The sequence below is a fragment of the Moschus berezovskii genome, chromosome 8 (assembly GCF_049115385.1).
Source record: "Moschus berezovskii isolate FMDL1 chromosome 8, NW_MosBer_1.0, whole genome shotgun sequence".
Taxonomy (NCBI): Eukaryota; Metazoa; Chordata; class Mammalia; order Artiodactyla; family Moschidae; genus Moschus; species Moschus berezovskii.
The window spans coordinates 59015978-59043448 of NC_142467.1; the positions used below are offsets into that span (position 1 = coordinate 59015978).

The window sequence follows — 27471 nt, forward strand, 5'->3', positions numbered from 1 at the left end:
AGATAGCAAAAGGGGTCCCGGCTTTGCGGAGCGGTGCTGGGGTCCCCTCCCAGCAGAACCAGAGCGGTCCCGAGCTCCACCTCCCGGCCACGGAGCGGGGGGAGGGGGCAGGGAGGCGGGAGGGAGGCGGGCGGGCGGGCCAGGAGGGAGGGGGAGGGAGGGGGCGGGCCCGGCTGTGCGCTCCGCTCGCTGCTGGCTCTGCCGCCGCCGCCGCCGCCGCCGCCGCCGCCTCACACACTCCGGGAGCGGGAGCGCGGCGCGGACGCGAAGCCGCCGGGGCTGCTGCGCGCAAAGCCAGCCGGAGCCAAGCCTGAACCGCAGCGCCAGCCCGAGCCGTGCCGAGTCGCAGCCCGGGCCGGGGCCGGTGGCGGCTCATGGACTGCAGGGCCCGCGGCCGGCGCTGCCCAGAGTCGGGTAAGGATCGGTGGCGGTGGAGGCGGCGGTGGCTCCCGCCCGTGAGCGGCCATGGCCGGCGGGAGCCGAGGGAGGGGCGCTCGGCCGAGCGAGGCCACGGGGACCCAGTCGGTGCTCCGCGTGCCGGGGTTGAAGTGGGGGTGTTTGGGAGCTCGGAGTGGGGGTTGCGGCCGGGGCACCCTGGCCTCCAAGGTCCGCCGCAAGAAGCCGAGCGAGGAGAGGGAGTGCTGGACTGGACACCAACCTAGGCGCCCTGCATCCCGGTGCGCTTGGAGCTTCGGGGATAAGGGGGTTCCGGGAGCGCGAGAGATGGAGATGGTTTGGGGCAAGTGCGCAGCCCCCAGTTGGGGGGGCACTCCCCGAGGATGTAGCAAGCAAGGACCCTCATCCAGAAGCACACACACACTTGTTGGGCGACCAGCTCGGATCACTCAGGCGCGTCCAGCTCCCCGCGGGCACCCGGAGGGCCAGAGCATGGTCATATGTACACACATACATATATATGTGCACGCAGGCATACCTCCCGCACACCAGCGCCCGCTGGGGCACCGTCACTAGCGAGAATCCGCTTCAGCGCCTGCACGCTCAGCAGCATGGACACACAACCCGTGGTCCTACAAAGCAACAGAACACACCCGGGTGTGACATTCGGCGACTTGGACACACAAACGCAATCTCGTGCCCTAAAACAGGATTGTCACGGCCACAGTTCGCCAGATGAACACTCAAAACCCAGCCTCACACACATATTCCTTTAAGGAACACACCCTAACATAAATTATGTTACACTCCTTGGCCAGAACATAGGTACACAACACGTCTTGCTTGCACCCCTCGATTGCACACGCCTTGAAGACATACACCCTAACACAGCAAGTGGCACCCACAACAGCGCTTCACGGTCACAAACACAGAGTTTATTGCTTCCCACATCTTAACACTGGATTTCACACATACCTTCCACCGACAATATCACATTACACCTGGCGGGGTATACACACAAACACAGGCGCTCTGTCCCTCTCCCTCAGAGGCCAGATTCCGTCCTAGGAAGCCGCCCGGCCGCCGGGAGAGCCCCTAGCGCCCCTTCCCCTTATAACGATACAGGCAGTGTAAATATCGGCCCGGCGGGAACCCTAGGGGCGGGCTGGCCGGACCTGCTTCCCCGCCGGCGCCTCCCCCACCCCCACTCCCGGGCCGGCCGGCCGAGTATTCCCGGAACAAGCTGGACCTGGCAGGCCGCGCCACCCCGCCTCCCCGAAGCTCCGGGGCACTAGGCCCTTTTGCAAAGGGTGCCAACCTTGGGCAGTGTTTGCGACCCTCTTCGGACCATTCAGTTGCGTTCCCTGAACCACTTGGATCCCCAGCACACCTGGGTCCCACACACCTGTGTCCCTCTCACACCTGGGCGTCCCCTCCGCCAGGTCCCGGCTGCAAGCCAGAGTCGTGTGCGCGGGCGAGGCCCTGGGACCAGGAGGGCACGCGCGGCACGCGCAGGAGCAGAATTGGCAGGCGACAAGGACCCGCACTCCTTCCCCCCCACCTACCCTCGGGAGCCCAGACTTCTGGCCTCTTTCTCAGCAGTGGCCGGCGACCATTCCTTCTAGCCGGATATATTCGGGGCGGCTCTGAGGTCTTTCATGATTGAGAGTAGGGTAAAGCCCCCTTTTCTGCTGTCCGCAAGAGGCTCGGTTTTACGAGAATTTCTCCTCCGGGCCCGGCTCGCCGCTTTGTGATTCCGGCGCCGGCTCCCTCCCTGCCCCCTCCCGGCGCCCGCGGCGCGGCTCTCGGCGACGCCGGCTTCTGGGGGTCCCTAGGCTGAGACAGGGAGTGAGGAGGAGGCGGGATTCCCCGCGGCGGCGGCCCCTGGGGCAGGGGGCGCCGGGGGCCCGCTGGCGAGGCGCATTCTCCCGGCGCCGCACTCGCGCCTCGCCTCGAGCTCGGGGAGGCCCGGCGCCGCGGGGGTGAGGGTGGGGGTGGGGTGGGGCCGGGCGAGCCGGAGGATGCTGGAGGGACTGCCGCCGTCCCACCCCCGACACTCTCCAGTGTCCTCTGGGAGGAGATGCCCCGAGCGCAGGGTGTGTGCCGCGAGCGCTCGCTGACCGCAGCGGTGTAGGTTGGGGTCTGCCCACTCCGGCCTGTCCGGCTGAGTCTGGGACGTCGTGCCGGAAGACGCCGAGGGCCTTCCATTACCTGCTTTGAGCCAACCCTTGGTAGCTGCCTGGAAAGAGGGCGCCAGAAGGTGTTTGTGACAGCCAGAGGTCTAGGTGTGTGGGGGTTAGAGGTGGGGCAAGTGTTACTTTCTTGACGTGGGGGTCTCAGAGGATTGAGATCTGTAATTATAACTAGACCAGGGCAAGGAGTAGATCGAGGAGAGAGGGATGAGAAGGGCCTCCAGAGACTGCCGGAGCAGGGTGGTAGGGGAGCAGGTCTGGTTTCAGTTCTGGATGCATTTAGTTTCTCCCACCCAGTTCCCACCCCCAAAAGGGATTTCAGCTGGAAAGGGGCGTCTTGCTGGCAGAGGGTCTGCTGCTGTGGCTATTTGGTCAGGGGACCTGGGCTAGGCAGAGATGGTGAGCTGACTGCTGCGGAGTATGGGTAGAAGGGTCAGGAGAGGGTCTGGGAGGATGGAGGGAGGAGCTGAGCGGGAGTCAGGGCTGGGGAGAGGAGATGGGGAAGGAGGAGATCCTCATATGGGGCGAGGGCTGCCCCTACCATGAAACAGGATAGTTGGTGCTGCAGAGATTCTTTCAACCATGTATTGAGCTCCTACTGTCTGCCAAGGCCCATGGTGGGTGATGAGGATGCAATACTGTAGTAAGATACACAGCTATCCTTGCCTTCATAGGTCTTCCCAGCTGGCAAGGGATTTGTTCACTTACTGATGAAACCAGTGAGCACCTACTGTGTGCCTGATGCTGGAAATGAAATGCTCCATTTAGATAGAAAGGTATCTCTCCTTCACAATAGACCTTAATGTATCAACTCCCATTTAATCCTCTCAAATAATTTCAAGAGGCAGGATTATTTCTATTCCGCAATACAGAAATATCTTCAGAGAGGTAAAGTCACTTGGCCAAGGTCACACAGCTAGCAAGTGGTGGAACAAGGGTCTGAACTCTGACAATCTGACTCAAGAATGCAGGTGTCTGGAAACCCCACAGAGGCTAATAGAGGGTTGTGAAAGAAGGGAGAGGAGCTGAGGGCTGCGCACTTATTCACTGTGGGAAGCCTCTGAACAGCTCCACCCCACACAGCCCAGCTTGCTTACCCTCCTCTCCCAGATGTTTGCTTTGTCCCTCAGTGTTTTGTGCCCGCAGTGGTGGTGGCTGTTTGTTACAATGCAAGGGTGGGGGTCACAGCTGACCTGGCCTCTGGGGCTGTGACATCTGCCCCTGTGTATTTCCTCTCTGGCCATGGCAATCAGGAGGAAATGGCCCCTGGTCCCCGAGGTGGGCTGGCAATGAAGGTTCCAGGTGACCCTCACAGCCGTCCTTCTTCCTGCCCAGATGTTGACACAGATGGCATTTTCCTTGGCCTTCCCTGGATTCTGTGCCCTCCCACCTCACTGTGCTGTGGAGCCTGAGAAGAATGAGTCACTGACCCTCCTGAGGCTCTGACTGCTGAGAGTCCTGGGTCCCCAGTGTCGCTAGGTGGAGGTGGGGACACCCCTGCCGGGAAGGCATCCAGTGCCTGGGCAAGGGCAGATAAGGCACTAATGGCTTCAGAGGCTGCCGTCTGGGACTAATGACTCCCTGTAACCAACCACCAGGACAAAGTTCAGGAATGGTGAGAGCAGGAGTAGGAAGGGCTGCCTTACTGCCACTCCTGGCTGTTCTGATCTCTCTCCCTGCATCCAGGGAGGCCTGGCGTCCTTCCGTCCTTGAACCCTAGACCCTCTCTTTCTCTTTCACTTCTTGCCCTGCACGTTTGGCAGCCCAGGGATTCTGTGTGTGTGTATGTTCGGGGGGTACATAGCAACCAGTGATTTTTGTTGATTTCTCTTCCCCCATCCAGCCTTTTCTCAACTCATGTGGGGAGGCATTCTTATTTCTCAAATCCCAACTCTTCAGCTTATTAGGGGCTTCCCTGGTGGCTCAGTTAGTAAAGTGTCTGCCTGCAATGCTGATGACCCAGGTTCAATCCCTGGGTCGGGAAGATCCCCTGGAGAAGGAAATGGCAACCCACTCCAGTACTCTTGCCTGGAAAATGCCATGGACAGAGGAGCCTCGTAGGCTAGTCCATGGGGTCGCAAATCAGACACAAATGAGCGACTTCACTTTAACTTTTCAGCTTACTATTTCTATGACCTAAGGCAGTTATTTTTTCTGAGGCTCAGTTTTATCATCTGTACTATGGGAAGCCATGTAATAATAAGCAGGACCTATTTCAGAGGGTTGGGAGGATTAAATGGGAAATGGATGTAAATGTAGTAGAATCTCTGGGGGTGTTAAGAGATGATGGTGGTAAAGGTGATGATGACAGAAATTATACTTCATTCTTAATTCTAAAGACCTAGAGTACCTCAAGGTTGTTCCCAGAAGGTTCCAGACCCTTGCTGCCTCCACCTTGCTGCCTGGGGCGTTTCTCCAGGCACCTCTTTTCCAGAATCAGAATTTCTAAGGGTGGGGCCATATAGTACTCATTTTAAAGGGACTCTTCATGTACTTAAAGAGCCTAACCTTCTTCGGCTCTTGATCCTACTCTGGGCAAGCCTCTCCCAAACCCTGGAAACTCCCCCTGCTCCCAGCTGTCGTTGCCTTGGATATTCCTTTTTGGTGTTCCTCCCAATCAGAAGTTAGATGCCACAATCCTTTCCTGACTCCTAAGGGTGTCAGGGGGGCTTCCCTGGTGGCTCAGTGGTACAGAATCTGCCTGCCAAGGCAGGAGATGCAAGAGATGTGGGTTTGATCCCTGGGTGGGGAAGATTCCCGGGAGAAGGAAATGGCAACCGGCTCCAGTATTCCTGCTTGAAAAATTCCATGGACAGAGGAGCCTGGTGGGCTCTAGTCCATGGGGTCACAAAGAGTCGGACACAACTGAGCAAGGGTGACAGCGTGAGTGAGAGAATGTGTATGAGTATTAGGAGGCAGGCGGGAGGTGGGGAGAATGTATCACAAACGTGCTAAGTCTGTGCTGCCTGGGAGGCCTGAGGGGTCAGAGCCCCTGGTTGTGACCTGAGATGGGAAAGGAAGCCCCCAAGATTGGTGCTTAATCTGTAGCTCTTAGAGCAGCTACAAATCAAAGTCACCCTGACGCTGCCAGACCAAGGACCTCTGAAGTTGTAGCCAAAATTTGTGAACATTCGTTTTTCTTGGAAAAATCTGCCATGTAGTTTCATAAAATTCACTAAGGGGGATATGACCCCAAAAGGTTACAAATTGTTGATCTGGAGAGAGTGAGTGGAGGCAGGCCATCACTGCTTTATTTCTCCTGTTTGTCAGGTTTAAGCCCCACCCAGCCAAGACTTATGCACGGAGTTGGTGCTCACAGTGATCCCATACAGTGTGTGTGCTGTGCAAGGGAGGGCAGAATAAGGTGCTCAGAAGGGAGTGAGGTTCTTTGGAGATAGGTGTGTTTGGGTTGAGGCTTGATGGTAAGATGAGGCCAGTGCTAGGTTCATCCGGAGAGGGGAAATGGCTGAAGGATGGATCCAAATAGAGCATCAGATAAATTCCTCTCCTTTAAAGAGATTAAGATTGCAACTGGGAACAAACACACACTACTCATCTGATAACAGCCTCACATGTGTTGAGCCTATTAGTGGGAGAAATGACCAGGGAGGGGCTGTGCTTGTGTAAGGAATCTGCATTCAATGACCATTTGCTGAGATCTAACCTACACAAAACAAAGATCATGGCATCTGGTCCCATCACTTCATGGGAAATAGATGGGGAAACAGTGGAAACTGTCAAACTTTATTTTTTTGGGCTCCAAAATCACTGCGGATGCTGATTGCAGCCATGAAATTAAAAGACGCTTACTCCTTGGAAGGAAAGTTATGACCAACCTAGATAGTATATTAAAAAGCAGAGACATTACTTTGCCAATGAAGGTCTGTCTAGTCAAGGTTATGATTTTTCCAGTGGTCATGTGAGAGTTGGACTGTGAAGAAAGCTGATCGCCGAAGAATTGATGCTTTTGAACTGTGGTGCTGGAGAAGACTCTTGAGAGTCCCTTGGACTGCAAGGAGATCCAACCAGTCCATTCTGGGGGAAATCAATCCTGGGTGTTCATTGGAAGGACTGATGCTAAAGCTGAAACTCCAATACTTTGTCCACCTCATGCGACGAGTTGACTCACTGGAAAAGACTCTGATGCTGGGAAGGATTGGGAGCAGGAGGAGACAGGGACGATAGAGAATGAGATGGCTGGATGGCATCACCGACTCGATGGACATGAGTTTGAGTGAACTCCGGGAGTTGGTGATGGACAGGGAGGCCTGGCGTGCTGTGATTCATGGGGTCGCAAAGAGTCGGACACGACTGAGCGAGTGAACTGAACTGAACCTACACAAGAAGGGTTAGATCAGAGCCCAGGGAGTTCTCAGTGGAGTAGAGAAACTGGGTGAGGACAAGCAGTGAACACACACAGAGTTCCAGGATAGGTTAGCTAAAATAATCACATCATTCATGAGCTGTTACTGAGTACCTACTGTACTGTGCAGGGGCTCCCCTGGTGGTTCAGTGGTAAAGAATCCACCTGCCAACGCAGGAGACCCAGGTTCAATCCCTGGGTCGGGAAGATCCCCTGAAGGAGATGGCAACCCACTCCAGTATTCTTGCTTGGGAAATGCCATGGACAGAGTAGCCTGGCGGGCTACAGTCATGGGGATGCAAAAGAGTCGGACACGACTTAGCGACTAAACAACAGCAGCAGCAACAACTGTGTGCAGGGTCCAGTGCGAGGCCCTCAGGATGGAAATACAAGCAAACAAAGCAGAGGCTCTCTTAGTTTTTGGTCACAGAAAGACAAACAATTCACAAATTATTCCCCAAATGGCTACCTAACTACAACTGTAAGTGCTTTGAGAGGGAGCATTTGTTGAGTGCCCATGTGCTAGGCATTCAGCCCACATGATCTCAAACTCCCTAGGAAAGAGGTAGTATTATTCCTATTTTACTGACAAGGAAACCGAGGCTCTAAATCAACTGCTCCAGCTCACATAGTCAGGAAATGGGCAGCTGGGGTTTGCCTCAGACTGCCTGGTGTCACAGTCCCTGCTCTTCTCCATCTTACTGCCCTTCACCTGTCAAATGGGTACAACCCAACAAAAGTGACAAATAGTCATGAGTTAGAACTGTCAGCTCCACAACGACAGATTGCATCTGTCTTGTTCACTGCTGTGTTCCACTGTCCAGGATAGAGCCTGGAACGTTTTACCCAGTAAATGTTCCCTGAAAGCATGAATGAGCACTGTGGTGAGCCCAGCTCTAGGAAGGGGCACAGGTCGGGGCTGGGGGATGAGTGCAGGAAGCCCTGTCCCTTCCTTCAGGATGCTTGGGGAGGTGGAGAACACAGGACTAGGTGCACGGTATGGGGACTGAATAACACGGGTGGGCGGTGTCCCGGGCTGCACGGTGATTCATTGCGCCGAGGGATTGGTACACACAATAAGTGGCTGTGAGTTGGAGGAAGGAGAGGTCACTGTGGGCTGAAGAGGCCTGGGAAGGCTTCCTGGGCAACCAGTGGCTGCCTTCAGTGGGGTGGGTGTGGCCTGTGACAGGGCCTGGGTAGGATTTCCAGGTGCGGGGCACCTATTCCGGGGGCAGGCAGGGAGCTGGGGACAGGAGATCCAGCCTGAGCCTCTGTTGAAGATGCCGGGCCAAAGTCTTTGGATTTGAATAGCCAGGCTGGTTGTGGCGTGGTGGTGCTGGAGCAGAGGAGGTAGTCAAGACTGGTACTGAGCTGGAGTCTGCTGACACGCAGCTCAAAGCTGAGGAGCAGCAGAAGCAGCAAGCTGCTGCTGTGACCGTGGTGCAGCTTGTGGTTGGCTGGGGCATACGGGCCTCTCACTGGAAGGATTTGGGGGTGGGCAGGGAGAGGCAGGTGTGAGATGGGGCTGGCCCGGTTAAGGCCGGGAGGGGCCAGGTGTGAGGTAGGGGCCAGATACACACTGGGAGACTGAACAGACGTGTGGGAAGTGGTCTGGGCAAGGCTGCTCGTGTCATCGGCAGCCCTATCCCAGTTAGACCTGCTGTACTCCTAGTTTCTAAGGACAGGCCAGGGCAGCTCCCAATACCAGTTCCAGGGCTAGTCAGCTCTGACCACTGCCCTGACCCCAGTATTGACGTCTGCTATCTTCCACGTACCTGCCCGTGTCTCTCCTCCCCACCCCCGCTGTGAAGAGCAAGGGTGGAGGAACTGTGTGTGTACACACAGGTGTCATTCTCAGGGGCATGTGTGTTTGCAAGGAGGTCAGGGAGGGAGAACTCCTATTCCTCAACCTTGTTTTCAAGCCTTGGTTGGGGCCCTGTTCAAGCTGGCCCTTTGTAGGGGTGGGCATCCTGGTTAGCAGAGTGATTAGTGTCAGAAAAAGGGGATTTGAGAGGTCCTACCTCACATGCGCAGACTGACTTGGCATCTCAGAAGGGCTAGGAACGTGACGTCATCCCTTCTGCCTGCAGCCAACTAGAGCGGCCCTCAGCGTGGGCGGTGGTGATGATCGGGGTCTGGGGAATGTGAGGGTTCCTGGTCTCTCTCCTACTGTGTTCACGGCAGGGGGTGGGGGGCTCCAGGTCTCGCCCTATCTCAGTATCAGGGTAATTAGCATGGGTGACTAAGGCAGGATGCTGGTGAGAAGGAGGTGTTGGGCAGAGCAGAGAGCAGGGAGGGAGGGAGGGAGTGTCAGGTGGGTCCCGGCGTTCCAGGGGCGGGAACTGCTCTAGACCTGTTCCGGCGCCTACCGGCTCCTCCAGCTGGAGCAGACACCGCTGCTACACTGGGCTGTGGGTGAGACTCCGGGTTCTGGGTCCTGGAATCGGTGTTCTCTCTCCTGGAGATCAGTGTATAGGTGGGAGAGGGGGAGTTGGGGGAGGCTCTGGGCAGCTCTCGGAGCCTGGGCTCTTTCCCAGCTGACCACTGTTCTGTCTCTCCCCCTTACAGCCCTCCTGATTCTGGAGCCTGCCCCAATGGGGCCCCTGAGGCACAGCCCAGGCCCCGGGGAGCGACGTCTGCTGCTGCCCACCCTGCTGCTAGCACTGCTGCTGCTGCTGGCTCCGTCCCCGGGCCATGCCACTCGGGTGGTGTACAAGGTGGCTGAGGAACAGCCGCCCAATACCCTCATTGGGAGCCTCGCCGCCGACTACGGTTTTCCCGACGTGGGCCACCTGTACAAACTAGAGGTGGGCGCCCCGTACCTGCGGGTGGATGGGAAGACGGGTGACATCTTTACCACCGAGACCTCTATCGACCGTGAGGGGCTCCGTGAATGCCAGAACCAGCTCCCTGGTGAGCCCTGCATCCTGGAGTTTGAGGTGTCTATCACGGACCTTGTGCAGAATGGCAGCCCCCGGTTGCTGGAGGGCCAGATAGAGGTTCAGGATATCAATGACAACACTCCCAACTTCGCCTCGCCAGTCATCACACTGCCTATCCCCGAGAACACTAACATTGGCTCACTCTTCTCCATCCCGGTGGCTTCGGACCGAGATGCTGGCCCCAATGGTGTGGCATCATATGAGCTGCAGGTGGGGCCCGAGGCCCAGGAGCTATTTGGGCTGCAGGTGGCAGAGGACCAGGAGGGGAAGCAGCCACAGCTAATCGTGATGGGCAACCTGGACCGGGAACGCCTGGACTCTTATGACCTCACCATCAAGGTGCAGGATGGTGGCAACCCCCCACGTGCCAGCAGCGCCCTGCTTCGGGTCACTGTGCTCGACACCAATGACAATGCCCCCAAGTTCGAGCGGCCGTCCTACGAGGCTGAGCTGTCTGAGAACAGCCCCATAGGCCACTCAGTCATCCAGGTGAGAGGCCCCTCTGTCTGACTATCAGGGTGACCCACTCTACCCTAGGTCTACTCTACCCTACGTCTTCCCTGCTCTACCCTGTAGGCGACTTCTACTTAGAAATGGGAGCCCACCCCGACCTCGTGAGAATTCCCTTCATTTAAGGGCAAAACGGTCAAAATACTGCAGTGAGATCTCTTTTCCCAGCCCCTGCTTGGTGAGACTTTCCTACCACACCCCAGCAGGGGAGTGACTTTCCTCTGTCAAGCTATTTATGTGACAGTGACACAGCATAAGAACAGTGATCCCCCATCCCTGAGGCAGAGTCAAGTTGGAGAAACCTCTGCAAAGTGAAATCCCCTCCCAAGTCAAATGACATTCTCCTCCCCAGCCAAGTGAGCTGAACAAATGAATCGCCTTTTGTCCAAGTAGATTCTCTCCAAAGATGAGAATATCTTCGCAACCAGGGGCCCGTTAGCCAGATGAGAGTTTCCCGAGGCTGAAAGCCAGAGCCTTCCTTTGCCCATCCCTGACAGTCAAATGAAATCATTTTAGCCAGGTGAGTCCTCAGAATTCTAGAAGACTGTGCTCAGATGTCTGTACGTCTGTCTCCTCTCCTAGGTACTGGGCACCCATGGGTATGGGGTGGTAGGCACAGTTGAGGGGTTGGTGGCCTCTGTTTCAGTTCTCAGTACCCCTTTCCGTGGGAACTGCCCCAGGGGCTGGGCAGCTTGGTGGGGCCAGGGCCTGGGAGGGAGCAAAGAAAGCGTCCTTGCAGACAGGTGGGTGTATCTCATGCTGTCATCTCAGCCCTGGCCTCCTGCCAGCCCCAGAGCCTTTCTCCTTCCCCATGGGCTGAAGTTGTCTGTCTTTGATGCGAGGGAGCTGAAGAGGGCTCAGACTGCCCTGTACACCGTTAGCTGTTCTGGGAAACCATTCCTTCTACATCCCCAAACTGAAGCAGGGCACAGGGGGAGTTTGGACCTTTATTTAGTGGCTGATGGACTGGAACCTGTAGAAGAAAGACTGAGAGAGAGAAGGGAGACAGACAGTCGGGGATGGTGACTAATAATAGCCTAAGTGCTGGGCACTGTTCTGAATACATTCTGTGTATTATATCATTTAATCCCCACAGTACAAAGTAAGCATTATCCCATTTTACAGATGGGGAACTGAGCCCACAGAGATTAGGAAACTTTCCTCATATCACCCATCTGATGGCCACATCCAACAGTTTGACTTCCGAGCCCATGGGTGTAAGAGTCAAGAAGTGGGATGCAGCAGGACAGTGGGGCAGAGACGAGACTAGGGTAGACAGAGCAGAAAAGAGAGGATAGGAGAGAGCCAGCAGTGGGAAAGAGGCAGAAGAACTGAGCAAGGTGGCAGGGAGAGACAGAAGTCAAGAGTCAGAGAGAGGTAAGCTGGCAAGAAAGGCGGATAAGGAGGTGGGTGACCAAGCTAGAGACAGGGAAGCAGACAGCGGGAATCATAATGAAAAGTCGGTGACAGACTGAGGGGATGGAGGGGCGAAGAGAAACTGTTAGAGGAGTGAGCAGAGATCAAGCAGCTGGGAATCCTGCCCCACGTGTCTTTACTGTCAGAAAAAAGTCCTGATGGGAAGGAAAGACTAGCAGTGGCCCATAGAGTGTCAGCACTGATTTTCAGAGGTGAATGGATAGATGGCTAAATGGATGAACAAAGAGATACATGGTATTTAGGGAGCACTTGGCACGTGCCAGGCACTGTTAGACACTTTTACCGATATCATCCCATTTAATCCTCATCACAACCTTATGAAATAGGTTCTATTATTATCCTCATTTTACACTTTTGTAAACTGAGGCTTGAGGATGTTAAATCATTGGCCCAAGGTCACGTTATTGGGAAGCAGTGGAGCTGGGATTTGAACATAAGACTCTGTTGCTCTGCTCCCTATAGACTCTGCCTAGCTGCACCTATCTTGTCTCCCTGCTCATCTCCCACACATACTGCCATCATTCTGTTGGGCCATGACCTAACTCCAGATCGCATGTTTCCACCTGACCAGTGCTCCCTCATGGCCATTCCCACCTGGCTACTGCTACTCCGTCACCAACCCATGTTTGTGTAGACTTGGGCCGAGTGTGCGTCGGCCTCGGCGTGGGAGGGCGTGCCCACTGCAGAGGGACAGACAGTTCATTGTTTGATGCTGGGAGCCCAGCCTGCCACCAGCAGGCTCTGTGGCCTGCGCCAGTCCCTCCTTCTTGGCCGCAGGCTCAGCCGGATTCCTCAAGTTGGTGCCTAGCCAGCACCAGACCTGGGAGGGGAAGAGACTTGAAACAGGTTTCCCCGGTTTGACAAGAGTAGTGGCCTGGCTTGGCGGGCTCCCTCTGACCCACATCCCTATCTGGCGGTTTTCAAAAAAAGTAGTCCCCTCACCTGTGGCCTCCAGGTGGGCATGTGGGTCTCCATTCAAGTACAAACACACACGTATGCAAACACACATACCTTCTCACATATCACAACACGTGTATGTTCACGCATGCCTATTATACACATATGCCATACATACACACCATCTCTGCTACTCACACATTCCCGGCTCTTCAGAAGGCTTGAAGGTCAGTTAAATTGGGTGGAAGGGCTACCCTGGTTGCTAGTTGGATCCTCATCCCCACGTTTGGGTGGACTAGTATAGAAATGATAAGGAGAGTTCAGTTCTGCCCTGTCCCATCTCTAGCAGCAAGCCTGCAGCACCGTCGAGGATTTGTGGGCTGTTATCTGTGCTCTTCAGGGAAACAGATCAGTAATATCAGCTACAGTGTCAGGAACTGGGAAAGGGCAGGGCTCACACGTGCTCCTTTTGGAAAGGCTGCCTTATTAGATTAGTCATGTCTGCTGTGCTCCCTGGAAAGGCAGCCCTGGTGTCCCTTAATTTGTTATCCCCAAGCTAACCCAGCCCTGTTTCCCTCGTTTCTCCCCCTGCCCTGTAGGTGAAGGCCAACGACTCAGACCAAGGTGCCAACGCAGAGATCGACTACACCTTCCACCAGGCGCCTGAAGTCGTGAGACGCCTTCTGCGACTGGACAGGAACACCGGACTTATCACTGTGCAGGGCCCCGTGGACCGTGAGGACCTGAGCACCCTGCGTTTCTCGGTGCTTGCCAAGGACCGTGGCACCAACCCCAAGAGTGCCCGAGCCCAGGTGGTGGTGACTGTGAAGGACATGAATGACAATGCACCCACCATCGAGATCCGTGGCATAGGGCTGGTGACACACCAGGACGGGATGGCTAACATCTCAGAGGATGTGGCAGAAGAGACAGCTGTGGCCCTGGTGCAGGTATCTGACAGAGACGAGGGAGAGAACGCGGCTGTCACTTGTGTGGTAGCAGGCGATGTGCCCTTCCAACTCCGCCAGGCCAGTGAGACGGGAAGCGACAGCAAGAAGAAGTACTTCCTGCAAACCACCACCCCGCTCGACTACGAGAAGGTCAAAGACTACACCATCGAGATTGTGGCCGTGGACTCTGGCAACCCGCCACTCTCCAGCACCAATTCCCTCAAGGTGCAGGTGGTGGACGTCAATGACAATGCGCCCATCTTCACCCAGAGCATCACTGAGGTCGCTTTCCCTGAAAACAACAAGCCGGGTGAAGTGGTTGCCGAGGTCACTGCCAGTGATGCCGACTCGGGCTCCAATGCTGAGCTGGTTTACTCTCTGGAGCCTGAGCCAGCTGCCAAGGGCCTCTTCACCATCTCACCTGAAACTGGAGAGATCCGGGTGAAGACATCCCTGGATAGGGAACAGAGGGAAAGCTATGAGTTGAAGGTGGTGGCAGCCGACAGGGGCAGCCCTAGTCTCCAGGGCACAGCCACCGTCCTTGTCAACGTGCTGGACTGCAATGACAATGACCCCAAGTTTATGCTGAGTGGCTACAACTTCTCGGTGATGGAGAACATGCCGGCACTGAGTCCGGTGGGCATGGTGACTGTCATTGATGGTGACAAGGGGGAGAACGCACGGGTACAGCTCACGGTGGAGCAGGACAACGGTGACTTTGTTATCCAGAACGGCACGGGCACCATACTCTCCAGCCTGAGCTTCGACCGGGAGCAGCAAAGCACCTATACCTTCCAACTGAAAGCTGTGGACGGTGGTGTCCCACCTCGCTCAGCTTACGTTGGTGTCACCATCAACGTGCTGGATGAGAATGACAACGCGCCTTTTATCACTGCTCCTTCCAACACCTCCCACCGGCTACTGACCCCCCAGACCCGTCTGGGTGAGACGGTCAGCCAGGTGACAGCTGAGGACATTGACTCTGGTGTCAATGCTGAGCTGACCTACAGCATCGCTGGTGGCAACCCTTATGGACTTTTCCAGATTGGGTCACATTCTGGTGCCATCACCCTGGAGAAGGAGATTGAGCGCCGCCACCATGGGCTGCACCGCTTAGTCGTGAAGGTCAGTGACCGCGGCAAGTCCCCACGCTACAGCACAGCCTTGGTCCACCTGTATGTCAACGAGACCCTGGCCAACCGCACGCTGCTGGAGACCCTACTGGGCCACAGCTTGGACACGCCACTGGACATCGACATTGCTGGGGACCCAGAATACGAGCGCTCCAAGCAGCGCGGCAACATTCTCTTTGGCGTGGTGGCTGGTGTCGTGGCCGTGGCCTTGCTCATCGCCCTGGCTGTGCTTGTGCGCTATTGCCGGCAACGGGAGGCCAAGAGTGGCTACCAGGCTGGCAAGAAAGAGACCAAGGACCTGTATGCCCCCAAGCCCAGCAGCAAAGTTTCCAAGGGCAACAAAAGCAAGGGCAAGAAGAGCAAGTCTCCCAAGCCTGTGAAACCAGTGGAAGATGAGGATGAGACCGGCCTGCAGAAGTCTCTCAAGTTCAACCTGATGAGCGATGCCCCCGGGGACAGTCCGCGCATCCACCTGCCCCTCAACTACCCACCGGGCAGCCCTGACCTGGGTCGCCACTATCGCTCTAATTCCCCACTGCCTTCCATCCAGTTGCAGCCCCAGTCGCCCTCCGCCTCCAAGAAGCACCAGGTGGTGCAGGAACTGCCGCCTGCAAACACATTCGTGGGCACCGGGGACACGACGTCCACGGGCTCTGAGCAGTACTCCGACTACAGCTACCGCACCAACCCCCCCAAATACCCCAGCAAGCAGGTAGGCCATCCCTTGAGGCTCAGCACGCCCCAGCCCCCACCCCACCCCTACCACGGGGCCATCTGGACCGAGGTGTGGGAGTGACGGAGCTGGTGTCTTGGACCTGCTCTGCTCACCAGCCCAAGGCAGTGGTGGGAGGTGGAACCAAAGGTCAGGGAATGCTGGGACCGGCAATGACTCTCCTGCCTCACCCAGGCTTGGAGGGCTGGGCCCAGTGAAAATGGAGGGTGTGTTCTGTGTCCCCCCACCCACCGCCCCTCCCCACTGGGAGAGGCCTGTGATTTGTTACATCCTGGGACATGACCAGATGCTGGGTCCTGCAGGTGGGGGCTGGTGGGCAGGGGAGCAGAAGGGTTTGGAGGCAGAAGCAGGGAGGGAAATGGAGAATAAGTCTCCTTCAAACCTGGGTCTCTGTCTGAGACCAGCCGTGGGTGCTTCTCTAAAGGGGAAAGAGGGAGACCTGGGGTCCTGGTGGGTAACCAGGTGGGGACTCTGTCCGGGAGGGGGGCCTCCCCTTTTGTGCCTTCTCTGTGTACTGTGTGTCACCCTCTTCCCCACCCCAGACTCCTGGGCTGGGCCCCTCATTCCTCTTCCCCAGTCCCAAACACTTCCCCCTGATAATAAAGTTCTCTATTTTTGGAGTTTTGGTTTCTTATTTTCCTGGAAGTGAGAGAAGAAGTGAGAGAGACTGGAAACAAACCTTTGTCTGGAGGTCCTGCCTCAATGTCCCCATCCCTGCTCTTTGTCCCTCCCTGTGTCCCAGACCTGCACCTCTCTGCCAACCGTATCTTAATTGATCACCGTCCCCCCTCCACCCATGACCATGACCGAGTCCATGTCTGGGTGAAGCACACTTCAAATAGAGCTGTCCAGCAGTGTATCCCTCTCCTCATGGTCTTTTGTTTTTTGTTTTTAAAAAAACAATATTTATTTGTTTAGGCTGGGTCAGGTCTTACTCATAGCATGTGGGGTCTAGTTCCCTGACCAGGAGTCGAATCCGGGGCCCCTTGCGTTGAGAGCACAGAGTCTTGACCACGGTACTACTAGGGAAGGCCCCCTCCCCTCATGTTTGTAAGGCCTCCCTGGGAATGATGCCCTTCATCAAGAAAGCGGGTGGAGAGGCACCCAAGTCCTGACCCTTCTCCACTGGCTAAGACTTGACCTTTCCTCTCTGTGCAGACTGAGAAGTTCCCAATAGAGCTCAGACCAGAGCAGCTGGTAGGGGTAGGTGGAGGGCAATTTGGCTGCCTGGGGTGAAGGCACAGAACCTCTTAATTATACTAGGCAACTTTCCTAGAGGCAAGATCTTCCCAAGTCCCTTTCCCAGCCTCTTCATCCCAATACTACGCAACACCCGGCAATTAGCCTGTTTTGCCCTGTTTTCCCACCAGGGTCACCAGCCCGGGCTGCCGGGAGGGAGGGCCCAGGGAGAGGGGCGGGGATCCTCCGGTGCTGCGGGCCGACCTGCTCTGTGTCCCCACTGCTGACCCGGGCTGAGGCACCCTATACGGCCCTCTCCCTTCCCTTCCTTCAGCTCCTTGCTCTGGCCACCCTTAGCTGCTAGCTCTCATTCACTCTCTCTCTCTCCGTCTCTCACTTCTTGCTCTCCTGGGTCTGCCCTGTCGCTGGCTGTGCCCAAGGAGGAGGCTAAAGTCAGAGTGAGGGGACTCAGGTCCTGGGGGAGTCTCTGAGGCCAGAGGCAACCTGTGTCCATGGTGACTGAAGAGGCTTGAGACACTCCCAGGAGGTCCAAGGCGCCAGCTCTCTATTCTGATTCTGTCCACAAAGTCCCCAACGCCCTGCGGCACCCCCAAAGTAAAAATCCTGGGGGTTTTGGAGGAGTGGGGCATGGGGAAGTGAAATCTGGTTTCATCCCATTTCTTCTGGACAAATAAGCATCTCTAGGGTGACCTCCAGCAGCTCCTGACCAATCCTCCTTTCTCTTTTGCTCCTCTCCTTGCTGCCACTGCCTCTCCCTCTTTCTTCCATTCCTTTAGCTCCTTCATCTCTTTTCCTTTCCCAAAGTCTGAGGGATTATCCTTTACTCGGCTCCAGACCAACCCAGGGATGGAGCCACACTGCACATTCGAACATAACCAAGTCACGACACCGCTGTTATCATCAAAACACATAGGCTGAATCCCTACTGTGTGCTCAGCACCGTGCTAGACCCTGAGGGAAAAAATGGTCATATTTCTATAAGACATACAAGTGACAAGAAGAGGCGGTTGAGAATCTTGGTGTTGATTCTCACCAGTGAGAATGCCGCGTAGAAAAGCTTTTCCCAACTTGTTCTGCCACTTCTTCTGCCACTACTTGCTTTTTTTTTTTTTGAGTCCTTACCAGGTGCAACGTACCATGCTAAGCATTTTATGTGAATTAGCTCATTCAATGCTCATAACTCTTTGTGAGTAGGTCATTTTACAGAAATGAAAACTAGGTAGCAATGGAGTCAAATTCAAATCATCAGGAGATCTGGTTGCCAGAGTCTGCTATTTTCCATTATGCACTTTTTGACTAAGTTCAGATTAACCTAATAAAGGCTCTACAAAGTTCTGCAAGAAGGGAGAAACTGTTAAGCTTTGTATAACTCTGGGTTTTCCAAATTTATTTGACCATGGTGTCCCCTCCCTTTCTTTGAGGCATATAGTATGAGAAGACATGGGAGTGGGCTCCTGAGAGGGGAATGTGCACCTTGAACCAGCTTTTCTTGAAGTGAGGAGCAGGAGATGGACGGGAGGCTGAGCCAGTCCCTGAGGCAGGAGTGAGTGTCACCAAGCTGGAGGCAGGGAGAGGGCAGAAAGGGGATCCTGAACGGAATGGAGGATGGAGTGGGGAGCTGAGACAGGAGATTGGAAGACTGTAGGCTAGAGAGGACATAGATGCCTTGTCAAAAGTTCCTTAAGAGGAAATGGAAGCTCCTGAAAGCTCCTGAATTTTGAATGAACTGAGTTTTAGAAAGTTCACTGGAGTATATGGTGGATTTAGGTTGTAGAGGTGAAGGCACAGGACTGAACCCCTAAGGCCTAGGCAAGGATGGTGGTGAAGGGATGATGGATGGATGGATCAGACCGACATTCTGGAGAAAAGACCCATAGGACTCAAGGAATAATTGTATATGGAGTGGGGGTGGGGAGTGAGGGGAGAGCTACCAAGATTTCCAGATAGATACCATCCTTCTGAGTCTGGATAAGGGGGATAATGGTAAGATCATTGCCCATGCAGAAGCTGACTGAAGAAAAAGAATTTGGTTTCAGGCATGTTGAATCTGAAGGGTCCATGGGGACACCAACTAGAAATATCCAGCAAGTGTCTAGAACTTCTGGACTAGGGTATTTGAGACAGATTTTGGACATAGGCTTTTAAGATTTATTTATTTATTGGTCACACTGCACGGCCTGTGGGATCTTAGTTCCTCAACCAGGGACTGAACCCGTGCCTCCTGCAGTGGAAGTGTGGGATCTTAACCAATGGACTGCTGGGAAGTCCCTAGACTTTTTAAAATTTGATAGTCATAGAACTATAGGGAATATTTAGTATTGAGTGCGACCCAACCCTCCATTTTAAAGAAAAGCATCATAGAAAAAGACCAAGCAATGTGTATTCCAGGAGGCAGGATTTCAGCCTTGGATTACCAGGCACAGGTTCTGCAGGGAGGGAGGGCTGCAGAATGTCTAATGTCTAAATGGCCAATGTCTAAAAAGAAAACTGTGGAGAAAAAAAACACTTGATAGCCAGGCTACTCTGTGCCTCCCAGAGCTCCTGGAACCTATCGTCAGGTCAGTTTGGGAGATCTTGTCTGTTATCACCCAGACCTTTCAGTGTTTTGGATCCCAACATGGATCTTGAGAAGGGTTGCCTGTGCCTGAAGACGGAGTGGGAGGCAAGGTAGGAAGGCAGCTCCCCGTGCTGACATCCTCCCCCACCCCAGCTGCCTTGAATGGGACACAAATTGTGTAGGGTATCAGGAGGGTGGGTCTGCAAACCTGGGCCACCCTCCATCTCGATAGATAACCTCTTATTGAGAATGTTAAGAACAAAGCAGCACAGAGTCAGAGGGAACCTGGAGACTCATCAGCAGGGGCCTGGGCATGGGCTGCTCCCACCCCTGGCCTCCAGGGGCCGTTGGTCTTCGCCCTCCACAACTCCTAATTTCCGGTTGGCAGGAGAACCAGTGGCAGTCCCAGGTGGGTGTTTGGGTGATTGGTTGGTTGTGCCAAGTGCCAAGCTGAGGTTGCCAGGTTCCTGGGATGATCATTAACCCATGGCAGGCAGACAGAGCTGCTGGCTGGGAGCAGCCTGTCACTGTTGCACTCCCCCGACCCCAGCTCCCAGTCTAAATCCTGACTCCACCAAGCCAGCAGCCCCTCCCAGAAGCTCCTTCCTGTTTCCTAGAAGGAGTCTCCATCTGAAGCCAGCCTTCGGAATCCCTGATGGATGCCAGCCCCTCCCCCTATGCCTGGGTCCTCCTGGGCCCTGCCCTCTCCAGTTAATACTGTTTCCTGATGTGGAGGGCTGGGGAGTTTCCATTGTTCTGCCACCCCACCCCCAAGGTGCCCTGGTTTGTTATCAGGCTCCTTTTTCTTCTGCCTTCCCACCGTTTTCCACTCCCAGGCCTCTCTGAAGGGGAACAAATGGGGACAGGGGCTGAGTGGGAGAGGACTCAGCAGGGAGTCCTGCCCACGGCGTTACAGACCAGGGGGCATTGCAGACCAGGGCTGAGGAACAGAAGCTCAGAAAGCATTAGCAACCCCACCGGATGGAGGCAGTAGGAAGTTACGGAGCAATGAGACAGGTGAGGAGCTGGAGTCTGGAGGCTGCTATTTGGAAATTAGGGAACTGTTCTGGTATTGGTGAGCTGTTTTGGAATGAGGAGTGTGTCCTGCTTTCAGGGAGCTGTTCTAGAAACTGGAGGCTTGCTGGTGTTTAGAGGCTATGCTGGAATTAGGGGAGTTGGCTGGTATTGTGCTATTTTGGTGTTGGCTGTCTGGAATGAAAGAGAGGCTGTGCCAATACTGGGAAGCTGTGCTCTAACAAGTGGTTGTACTGGATTAGGCTTATCGTTGCTGGCCTGGGGGCTATCATAACACTGGGGCCTGTGCTGTGTTAGGACTTCCAGTGTGTGGTCCAGGCTGTCCTAGGAGCTGTCCTAGAATGAAGGGCAGTCCTCTATGAAGGTGTCTGCTTTCTGGGGGGCTGTGCTGTGCTGGGGGGCTGGGCCTCTTCTTGGTTGCTGCTGAGGCCTAGAGGACTAGAAGCTCTGGGGGTAGGCTTGGCTGGGGCTGCAGCCTGGTGTGGTGGTGGGCCCGTGGGGCAGGCTGGCCGGCCAGCAGTGACGCCTCCTCTCCCTGCAGTTACCTCACCGCCGCGTCACCTTCTCCGCCACCAGCCAGGCCCAGGAGCTGCAGGACCCATCCCAGCATAGTTACTACGATAGTGGCCTGGAGGAGTCCGAGACGCCATCCAGCAAGTCGTCGTCAGGGCCCCGATTGGGTCCCCTGGCTCTGCCTGAGGATCACTATGAGCGCACCACCCCTGATGGCAGCATAGGAGAGATGGAGCACCCCGAGAACGGTGAGGGGCAATGGCATCCCCAGGAATGAGTAGAAGCCTGAAAATGATGACAAGACCTTACAAGACAAGCCTCCATCTCTTGAGCTCTTCTGTGGTCAGCAGTAATCACTGTGCAGAGTGCTTTCTGGCATATATTCATTGAATCTGCATAACCACTCTGATCTGAGAACTTTATTTTGCCCACTTTACAGTGGAGAAAACTGAAGCTCAGAGAGGTTGAGTCACTTACCCAAAGTCATAGACAGGAAGTGACAAAGCTGGGAAGGATTCAAACCCAGGCTTCTCTGATTCCAAAGACTTTGCATTTAGCACTATTCTATATTGCTTCCTGGGAACAGGGACCCCAAGAATGGGGTCTAGAGGGCTCAGGTAGTGGTGAGGGAAACGAGGCAATCTTTTGATGTAATGAGGGTCACAGGGCCTTGAGGATGCTCAAGGGACCCTGGATGCTCTAAGGAGCCCAGAGAAGCGTGTGATGGTCCCCTGGGGGAGCAGAAGATGGTTTGGCTGAGGAGAGGGGTGGTGGGGCTGCGGTGGGGAAAGTCTTGTCTGGGAGAGGCTTGGAGGGTGATGGCAGAAGTGAGGTCTGAGCAGGAGCAGTGTGGGGACAGATGAGGGATGTGCTGTCAGGATGTATGGGTGCAGCGCGTGTGTGTGTGAGGGCATCTGTGGTGGCCCGTGCTGGGGAGCCTAAATCACCTTGCCCTTGGGATAGACAGACTCTCCAGCTTGGAGCTGTCTTCAGGTCTCGCCCCCTCCCTCAGGCCGAAGTCCCCAAGCCCCCCAAAAGATGAAAGGTTCCACACCACCCCACGGGCACAAGGTTCTTGTCTGACCTCCCAGGCCCCAGGTCTCAGAGTGTCCTCTCTCCCCACCCTGCCCATCCATGCGCGATCTCACGCCCATCTCGTCCTTTTTGTGCCCGCGCAGAGCCGGCTGGCAGGAGCAGGCCCTGAGGCGGACTGCCAGGTATGTGGGAGCTGCTCTGGGGTCTGGGGTCTGTGGGACTCGGCCCAGCACCCAGCCCCGCCCACCCAGTGCCCGTGCTCTGCTCCATGTCATGTTGGGTCCCCCACTCTGCCCTGAGCTGAAGAGCCTGGGTGCTTTGAGGGTTAATGACAGAGCTGTCCCCTTCTCACCTTGCATTGGCAGGAGGCCAAACCAGGGTGGGTGGTGCCAGGGGAGCCCCCACCCCAGGTGGTGCTGCTTAGTCATGTCCCTGGTAGGGGGGGGTCACCACCTGGTGCTGTCCCCAAGAGAGGGCGGGACGGGGGCAACTGTGACAGGAAATGCTCCAGGCCCAGCTGTTCCCATAGAGACCCCGGCTGCCCAGCAACCACAGCGGCTACTGCTGATGTCAGGCGGCCAACTCCTGTTCCCGTGGGTGTTCTGGGCAGGGAGCCGGGGCAAGGCCAGGGGTGGTGGTTGCTGTAGGGGCCAGAGTGAGGTGGGGTGGGGCTGCATGAGCGTGCTTGTGGCTATGTGAGTGTGTGCTTCTATGGGAACCCCTGGCTTTGTAGCGGGGCCTTGCTGTGCTGGGGTGGGGTTTCAGAACAGCTGGGGGCATGGTGAGGCTCAAGGGGCTCAGAAGGAAGATATGTGTCCACCTCTGTCTGAGGATAGAGATACCCGGTGTAGATTTGTGCGTCCATGCCTGTCTGAGGGGAAGGACATGGGTGTGTGTGGGGAAGTGGGGGACGAGGGAGAAAGAGATTGTGTCTGTAATGTGGATAGGGGTTTCCTTATCCCTATCTGAGGGCAGATGTGCATGTGTCAGCCTTTCTGGAGGTAGATGACAGAGTGCAAAGATGGGCTGTGTGTTTGTGCACCTGTCTGAGGGCAGATACAGTGGGTGTGTGAGAGGAGAGCTGGAGGATGGGTGAGGATGGAAGCAGGAAGGTGTCTATTTAAGGATAGGCTGCGTGTGTAAGAGTGCACGTGCCGTGGATGGTGGGAGGGTGTGTGTGCCTGTGAGCTTGGTGGGCAGGAAGGGGTGTGCACTCTTGTTCCGAGGCAGAGTGGGGGTGCTGTTGGGAGGCCATGGAGCAAAGCCCTGGGAGGCTGCCCTGCCTGAGGACCCTCCCCTTTCTTCCCTGCAGACCTGCGCCCTCTGCCTGATGTCGCCATGACGGGCACCTGTACCCGTGAGTGCAGCGAGTTTGGCCACTCCGACACGTGCTGGATGCCAGGCCAGTCGTCTCCCAACCGCCGGACCAAGAGCAGCGCCCTCAAACTCTCCACCTTCGTGCCTTACCAGGACCGAGGAGGGCAGGAGCCTGCGGGCGCCGGCAGCCCCAGCCCCCCGGAAGACCGGAACACCAAAACGGCCCCTGTGCGCCTCCTGCCCTCCTACAGTGCCTTCTCCCACAGTAGCCATGACTCCTGCAAGGACTCGGCCACCTTGGAGGAAATCCCCCTGACCCAGACCTCGGACTTCCCACCTGCAGCCACACCGGCATCTGCCCAGACGGCCAAGCGCGAGATCTACCTGTGAGCCCCCTTCTGGCCGGCCGGCCATCCCTTCCCCAGTCGCCGGCCGGCTCCCAGGTGGGCCCATTCCAGGGTCCCCGCTCCTGACTCCTCCAGCGTGGACTTTCTGGCCAGAGCCCTGAGTGGGGGGTGGGGTACTGGCCTCATGACCACGCTGGCCCTTCCCCCATGCAGGGTCCAGGTCCTCTCCCCTCACTTCATCCCCCAGACCCTAGGAAGCCCCCTCTTCCCCTTTATGGGGCTCCTCCCAGCTGATGCCCAAAAGGGCTCCTCTCCGATGACTAGGCTCCCTTCCCTCGACTTCCAGGGAGCACCCCCTTACTTTGGGCTGATGGTGGAGTCAAGGGCGGGTAGCACACTTTTAACTCATTGTTTCCCAGGTGGCCAACCAGGGCGGGGATAGGATGCCCCCATTCCAGCCCTGCAGCAGGGCGGTACTGGGGAGCCCCCCTCCCTGGGAACTCCCAGAGGAAATTCAACCACCAGGGGCTCCCCAAAGGGCTGTTGTTACCAAAGGTGGGGTGGGGATGGGGGTGAGAGTGGGGCGGAGGCCTTGTCTTCCTGTACTGCTCCTGGGCCGGCCCACCTGCCTGCCACATGCCCATGCCTGGTCCCATCTGGGGGCCCCCCCCTTCTCCACTGGTCATGCAGTGTCTGTATATAAGGACCTTGGAATGATGTCCCCATTTCTGCCTGATTTGCAACTTTTCTTGTTGATGTTGTGTTGTCTTGGGGGACCCCTCTGGGGGGGACCTGCCCTATGCCCCCTCCTCCCTGCCGCAGTGCCCCCCACCCCAGGCCTCTATTGTTCCATGTTGTAAATACCCCTGGGGCCATGATGGGATGGGGGTGCAGGCCAGGGAAATAAAGGGTGGGTGGGGGTGAGGGTAACATTCGCCTATCAGCAGAGCTGGGCTTTTATTTAATTTTTTTTAAGAATACAAATCTCTATTTTTTTGGAACTGTTACGCTGTGCCCTGGTGGGGGGAATCCCCGCTCAGGCTGGCCCCCACATCCAGATGAGCATCACAGAGGGGCCCTGAGGCTGTGGGGGGCAGCTGGACAGGGGTGGGATGACTGTGCCTCTGGCCTGGTTGGGTGAGTTGGGAGCAGGAAGGTTTGCTCAGGGGGTGGCTGGTTGCTGCCCCCAGTAGGGGGTACCTGCACCCTGCCCCCTCTCTGCCCCCCACCCCCAGCCCCTGCCATGACTGACCCGTCAGCCTGTAAAACCACCATTGCCTTGATCTCAGGGGGTGGGAAGGGCGCCTCAGGGCACCCTGGGCTCCAGGCCCCCTTCTTCCAGTTGGGCTTCCCTTTGCCAGGGTCAGGGGTCCCATGGGGGTGGGGAGATTGGGGGGCAGAGAAGCCCAGTCAGCCATGATGAGGTGGGATTCTTTTCTTCACCTCAGGGGGCCAGGGTGTGAGGGGCATCCTGCAGAGCCTCCATCTCCCACTGTGGCCATCTCAAAGCCTCAGTCCCCCTTCCTTCCAGAAACCCCCACTGCCTTGGCCCATACCTCTCCAGCTCCCCAGGGGCCCAGGCTGGGAGGCTGGAGACTCAGGGTATGGCCCTTGCTTGACTTCGTCTAAGCTTGAGGGGGTCGGCCCAAGGGTGGGAGGGGTGGGTACAGGCTGCTGGGTCGTCTGGTGCCTTTGGGAGCTGTGTTGCTGGGGTCTTGACTCCTGTATCCCCAGAGACCCCACCTCCACCCCTGAAAGCCAGGGGGCTGAAGAATCACCTTATTCTCTGCTCCTTGCCCCTAACTTGGCTTGGGGTAACAGTGCTGGGAAGAAGAACATTGTTAGGCTGGTGGCCCCAGCATCCACAGCCCTTCTATGGAGGGCAGGGGGTAGAGTGGGCTGGGGTGGCAGCAACCAGGTCCAGGGATTGGCCAAAGGCTCCTTTCCCTCGGGGAGGCCCAGGAGGTGGGCTGGGGCTGGTTGAAAAGACAGCCCCTTCCCCCTGCACAAACGGGGCAGGTGCAATAGTGGTGGAGTTGGTAACACGAGTTGCCCAGCTGGTGGGGCAGTGGCTTTGAGGGCTGTCCTGGGTCCTGGAGTTCAAGATTCTGGCAAGACTGTATGCAGCCCATTTGCTTGGTGGAGTGGGTGGTCCAGATCAGGAGGCATTCCTGGGGTCGGCAGACTCCCCTTGGAAGCCCCTGGTGGCCTGGGCACCCTGCCCTGGTCTTGGAGGCCCTTGGGCACTAAGTGGAAGGGCAGAGGAGCACTTTGCACAATGGAGAAGCCAGAAAGAAGAGAGTGGCCCAGGTGGCAGGAGGGCTGAGAAGCACAGAGAAGCCCTTCCCACAGGCGAAGGCAGAGTCCCTAGCCCCCTGGTTGGGGTCGGGGCACTGAGTCTGTCACCACCTGGGCACTGGAGAGGTGAAACCAAAGGTGGGCAGGGGGTGGGAGACAGCACTGGGGACCACTCCGTTTGGTCCTGGGTCTGTGAAGCCCTTCCCCAATGCCTTGTGTCGCGTACAGTTTTATGTACAAATAGGCGACCTTTGGCCAGAGGAGACCCCGCGCAAACCCAGCCTGACCCGGTCAGTCTTCCTTAGGGGACCTAGGCCGTCCTCACCCCCTACTTCAGAGCATGTCTCTTGGTAGGGGGAGGGTATATGGGGACATACTTCTCTCCTAGGGTCCCTGAAGCGTGTCTCACATCCCCAGGGTAGAGTCTCTGGGGCATCCCTCACCTCTGGGGGCTCCCTAGGCCCTATCTCTCCCCTTGGGAGTCTCTAGAGGGATATGTATTCCCTCTGGGGACCATGGGAGCATGTCTCCCCCCTACCCAGGCTCTCTGGGGAGCCTGTTTTCCTCCCAGGGTTCCTGGGAGTACTTAAGGCATGTCAGTCTAGGGCCATCTCTCTTCCCAGGGAAGGGGGCTATCTCTGAAGCATGTCTGGGAAGAGATGTTTCCGGCCCTCCCCGAGCCTCTCCTCCGGCGGTGTCTCTGACCTGCAGCACTTGGGATGAGACTGGGCAGCTCTAAGCTGTCTTTTCTCCTAGGAGCCCTGGGATACCTCTATCTCCTGAGGGCCCAGCCTCTGGAGCCATTTCTTCCCTGGAGGGGGGGCTGTCTCCTGGTGTTGGGTTGGCTTGTGTTGGCCAAGAGAAAGCCTCTTAGGGGGCGTCTCCACGTGGGACTTCTCTGGGAGGGGGGACTGTGTCTCGCCCATGGGGTTTCCGGGCGGTGTGTCTGCCCGTGGGGAGGGGGAGACTGTGTCTCCTCGGGTTATCTGAGTGGGGAGGGGGGCCGTGTCTCTCTCGTGTGATGGGGCGGGGGGTGGGGATCAGGGAGGGGGGTTTTGGGCGCGTCGGGTGCCCACACTGGGGTCGTGTTTCTCTTGGTTCGTGCCACTTCCCACCGCCTCGCTCCTCCCGGGAAGGGCCCCCGCTCCGCCCCCACTCCACCCCTGTCCCCGGCGCTGCGAGCACAATCCCGTTGATTTGTAATGATTTCTGTCTCTCTGTCTTTCTCTTTCTCTGACCGCCCCCCGCCCCCCGCCGCGAGCATGCGCAGGCACCGCCCCTACCCCTCCGGTTCGGTTCGTTTCCGGTTTGTTTGCTGAGCTGTCAATGAAAGACCTGTGTAATTATTCCCGAGCTTTACAATAAAAGTGTGAAAACCGGACCCCACGTGGCTTCTTCCAGCCCCTTGGGTCGGCGTCCGGGGGAAAGTGGAGGCTAAATCTGGGATACCGACCTTGGAGGGGATCGGGGGGCGCGGAAGGGAGAAGAGGGATCGAGATCCATAATGGCATTAATCGGCGCCACGCAGGGAAGGGGACAAGAGGACGGAAGCTGAGGGCAGATCTACTTCGTACTCCGAAGCCATCCACTGGGCTCGATCCGCTCCCGGCAACCCA

General features: G+C 56.5%; 1 protein-coding gene across 6 annotated transcripts; it reads left to right on the top strand.

Moving 5' to 3' along the window:
- Positions 1-206: 206 nt before the first annotated feature.
- PCDH1 (protocadherin 1) lies at positions 207-27255 on the top strand. Of its 6 annotated transcripts, XM_055428796.2 has the most exons (6): positions 207-414; positions 9520-10382; positions 13337-15532; positions 20887-21106; positions 22037-22075; positions 23206-23340. In XM_055428796.2, exons 1-5 carry the CDS (start codon positions 375-377, stop codon positions 22060-22062), a joined length of 3345 nt encoding a protein of 1114 aa, XP_055284771.1. In that variant the 5' UTR covers positions 207-374; the 3' UTR covers positions 22063-22075; positions 23206-23340. The 6 variants fall into 6 exon arrangements, 5 of the variants coding, with proteins under 5 accessions (XP_055284771.1, XP_055284767.1, XP_055284772.1 ...); XM_055428792.2 differs by lacking the exon at positions 22037-22075 and having other exon boundaries at positions 23206-27255; XM_088838596.1 differs by lacking the exons at positions 207-414; positions 22037-22075 and adding an exon at positions 9343-9366 and having other exon boundaries at positions 23206-27255.
- The last annotated feature ends 216 nt before the right edge of the window (positions 27256-27471 follow it).

Coding starts and splice junctions, on each gene's coding strand:
- PCDH1 (XM_055428792.2), top strand. CDS start 375: ATGGACTGCAGGGCCCGCGGCCGGCGCTGCCCAGAGTCGG. Junction 15,533..20,886: donor CCAAATACCCCAGCAAGCAG/GTAGGCCATCCC, acceptor CTCTCCCTGCAG/TTACCTCACCGCCGCGTCAC. Junction 21,107..23,205: donor GATGGAGCACCCCGAGAACG/GTGAGGGGCAAT, acceptor TCTTCCCTGCAG/ACCTGCGCCCTCTGCCTGAT.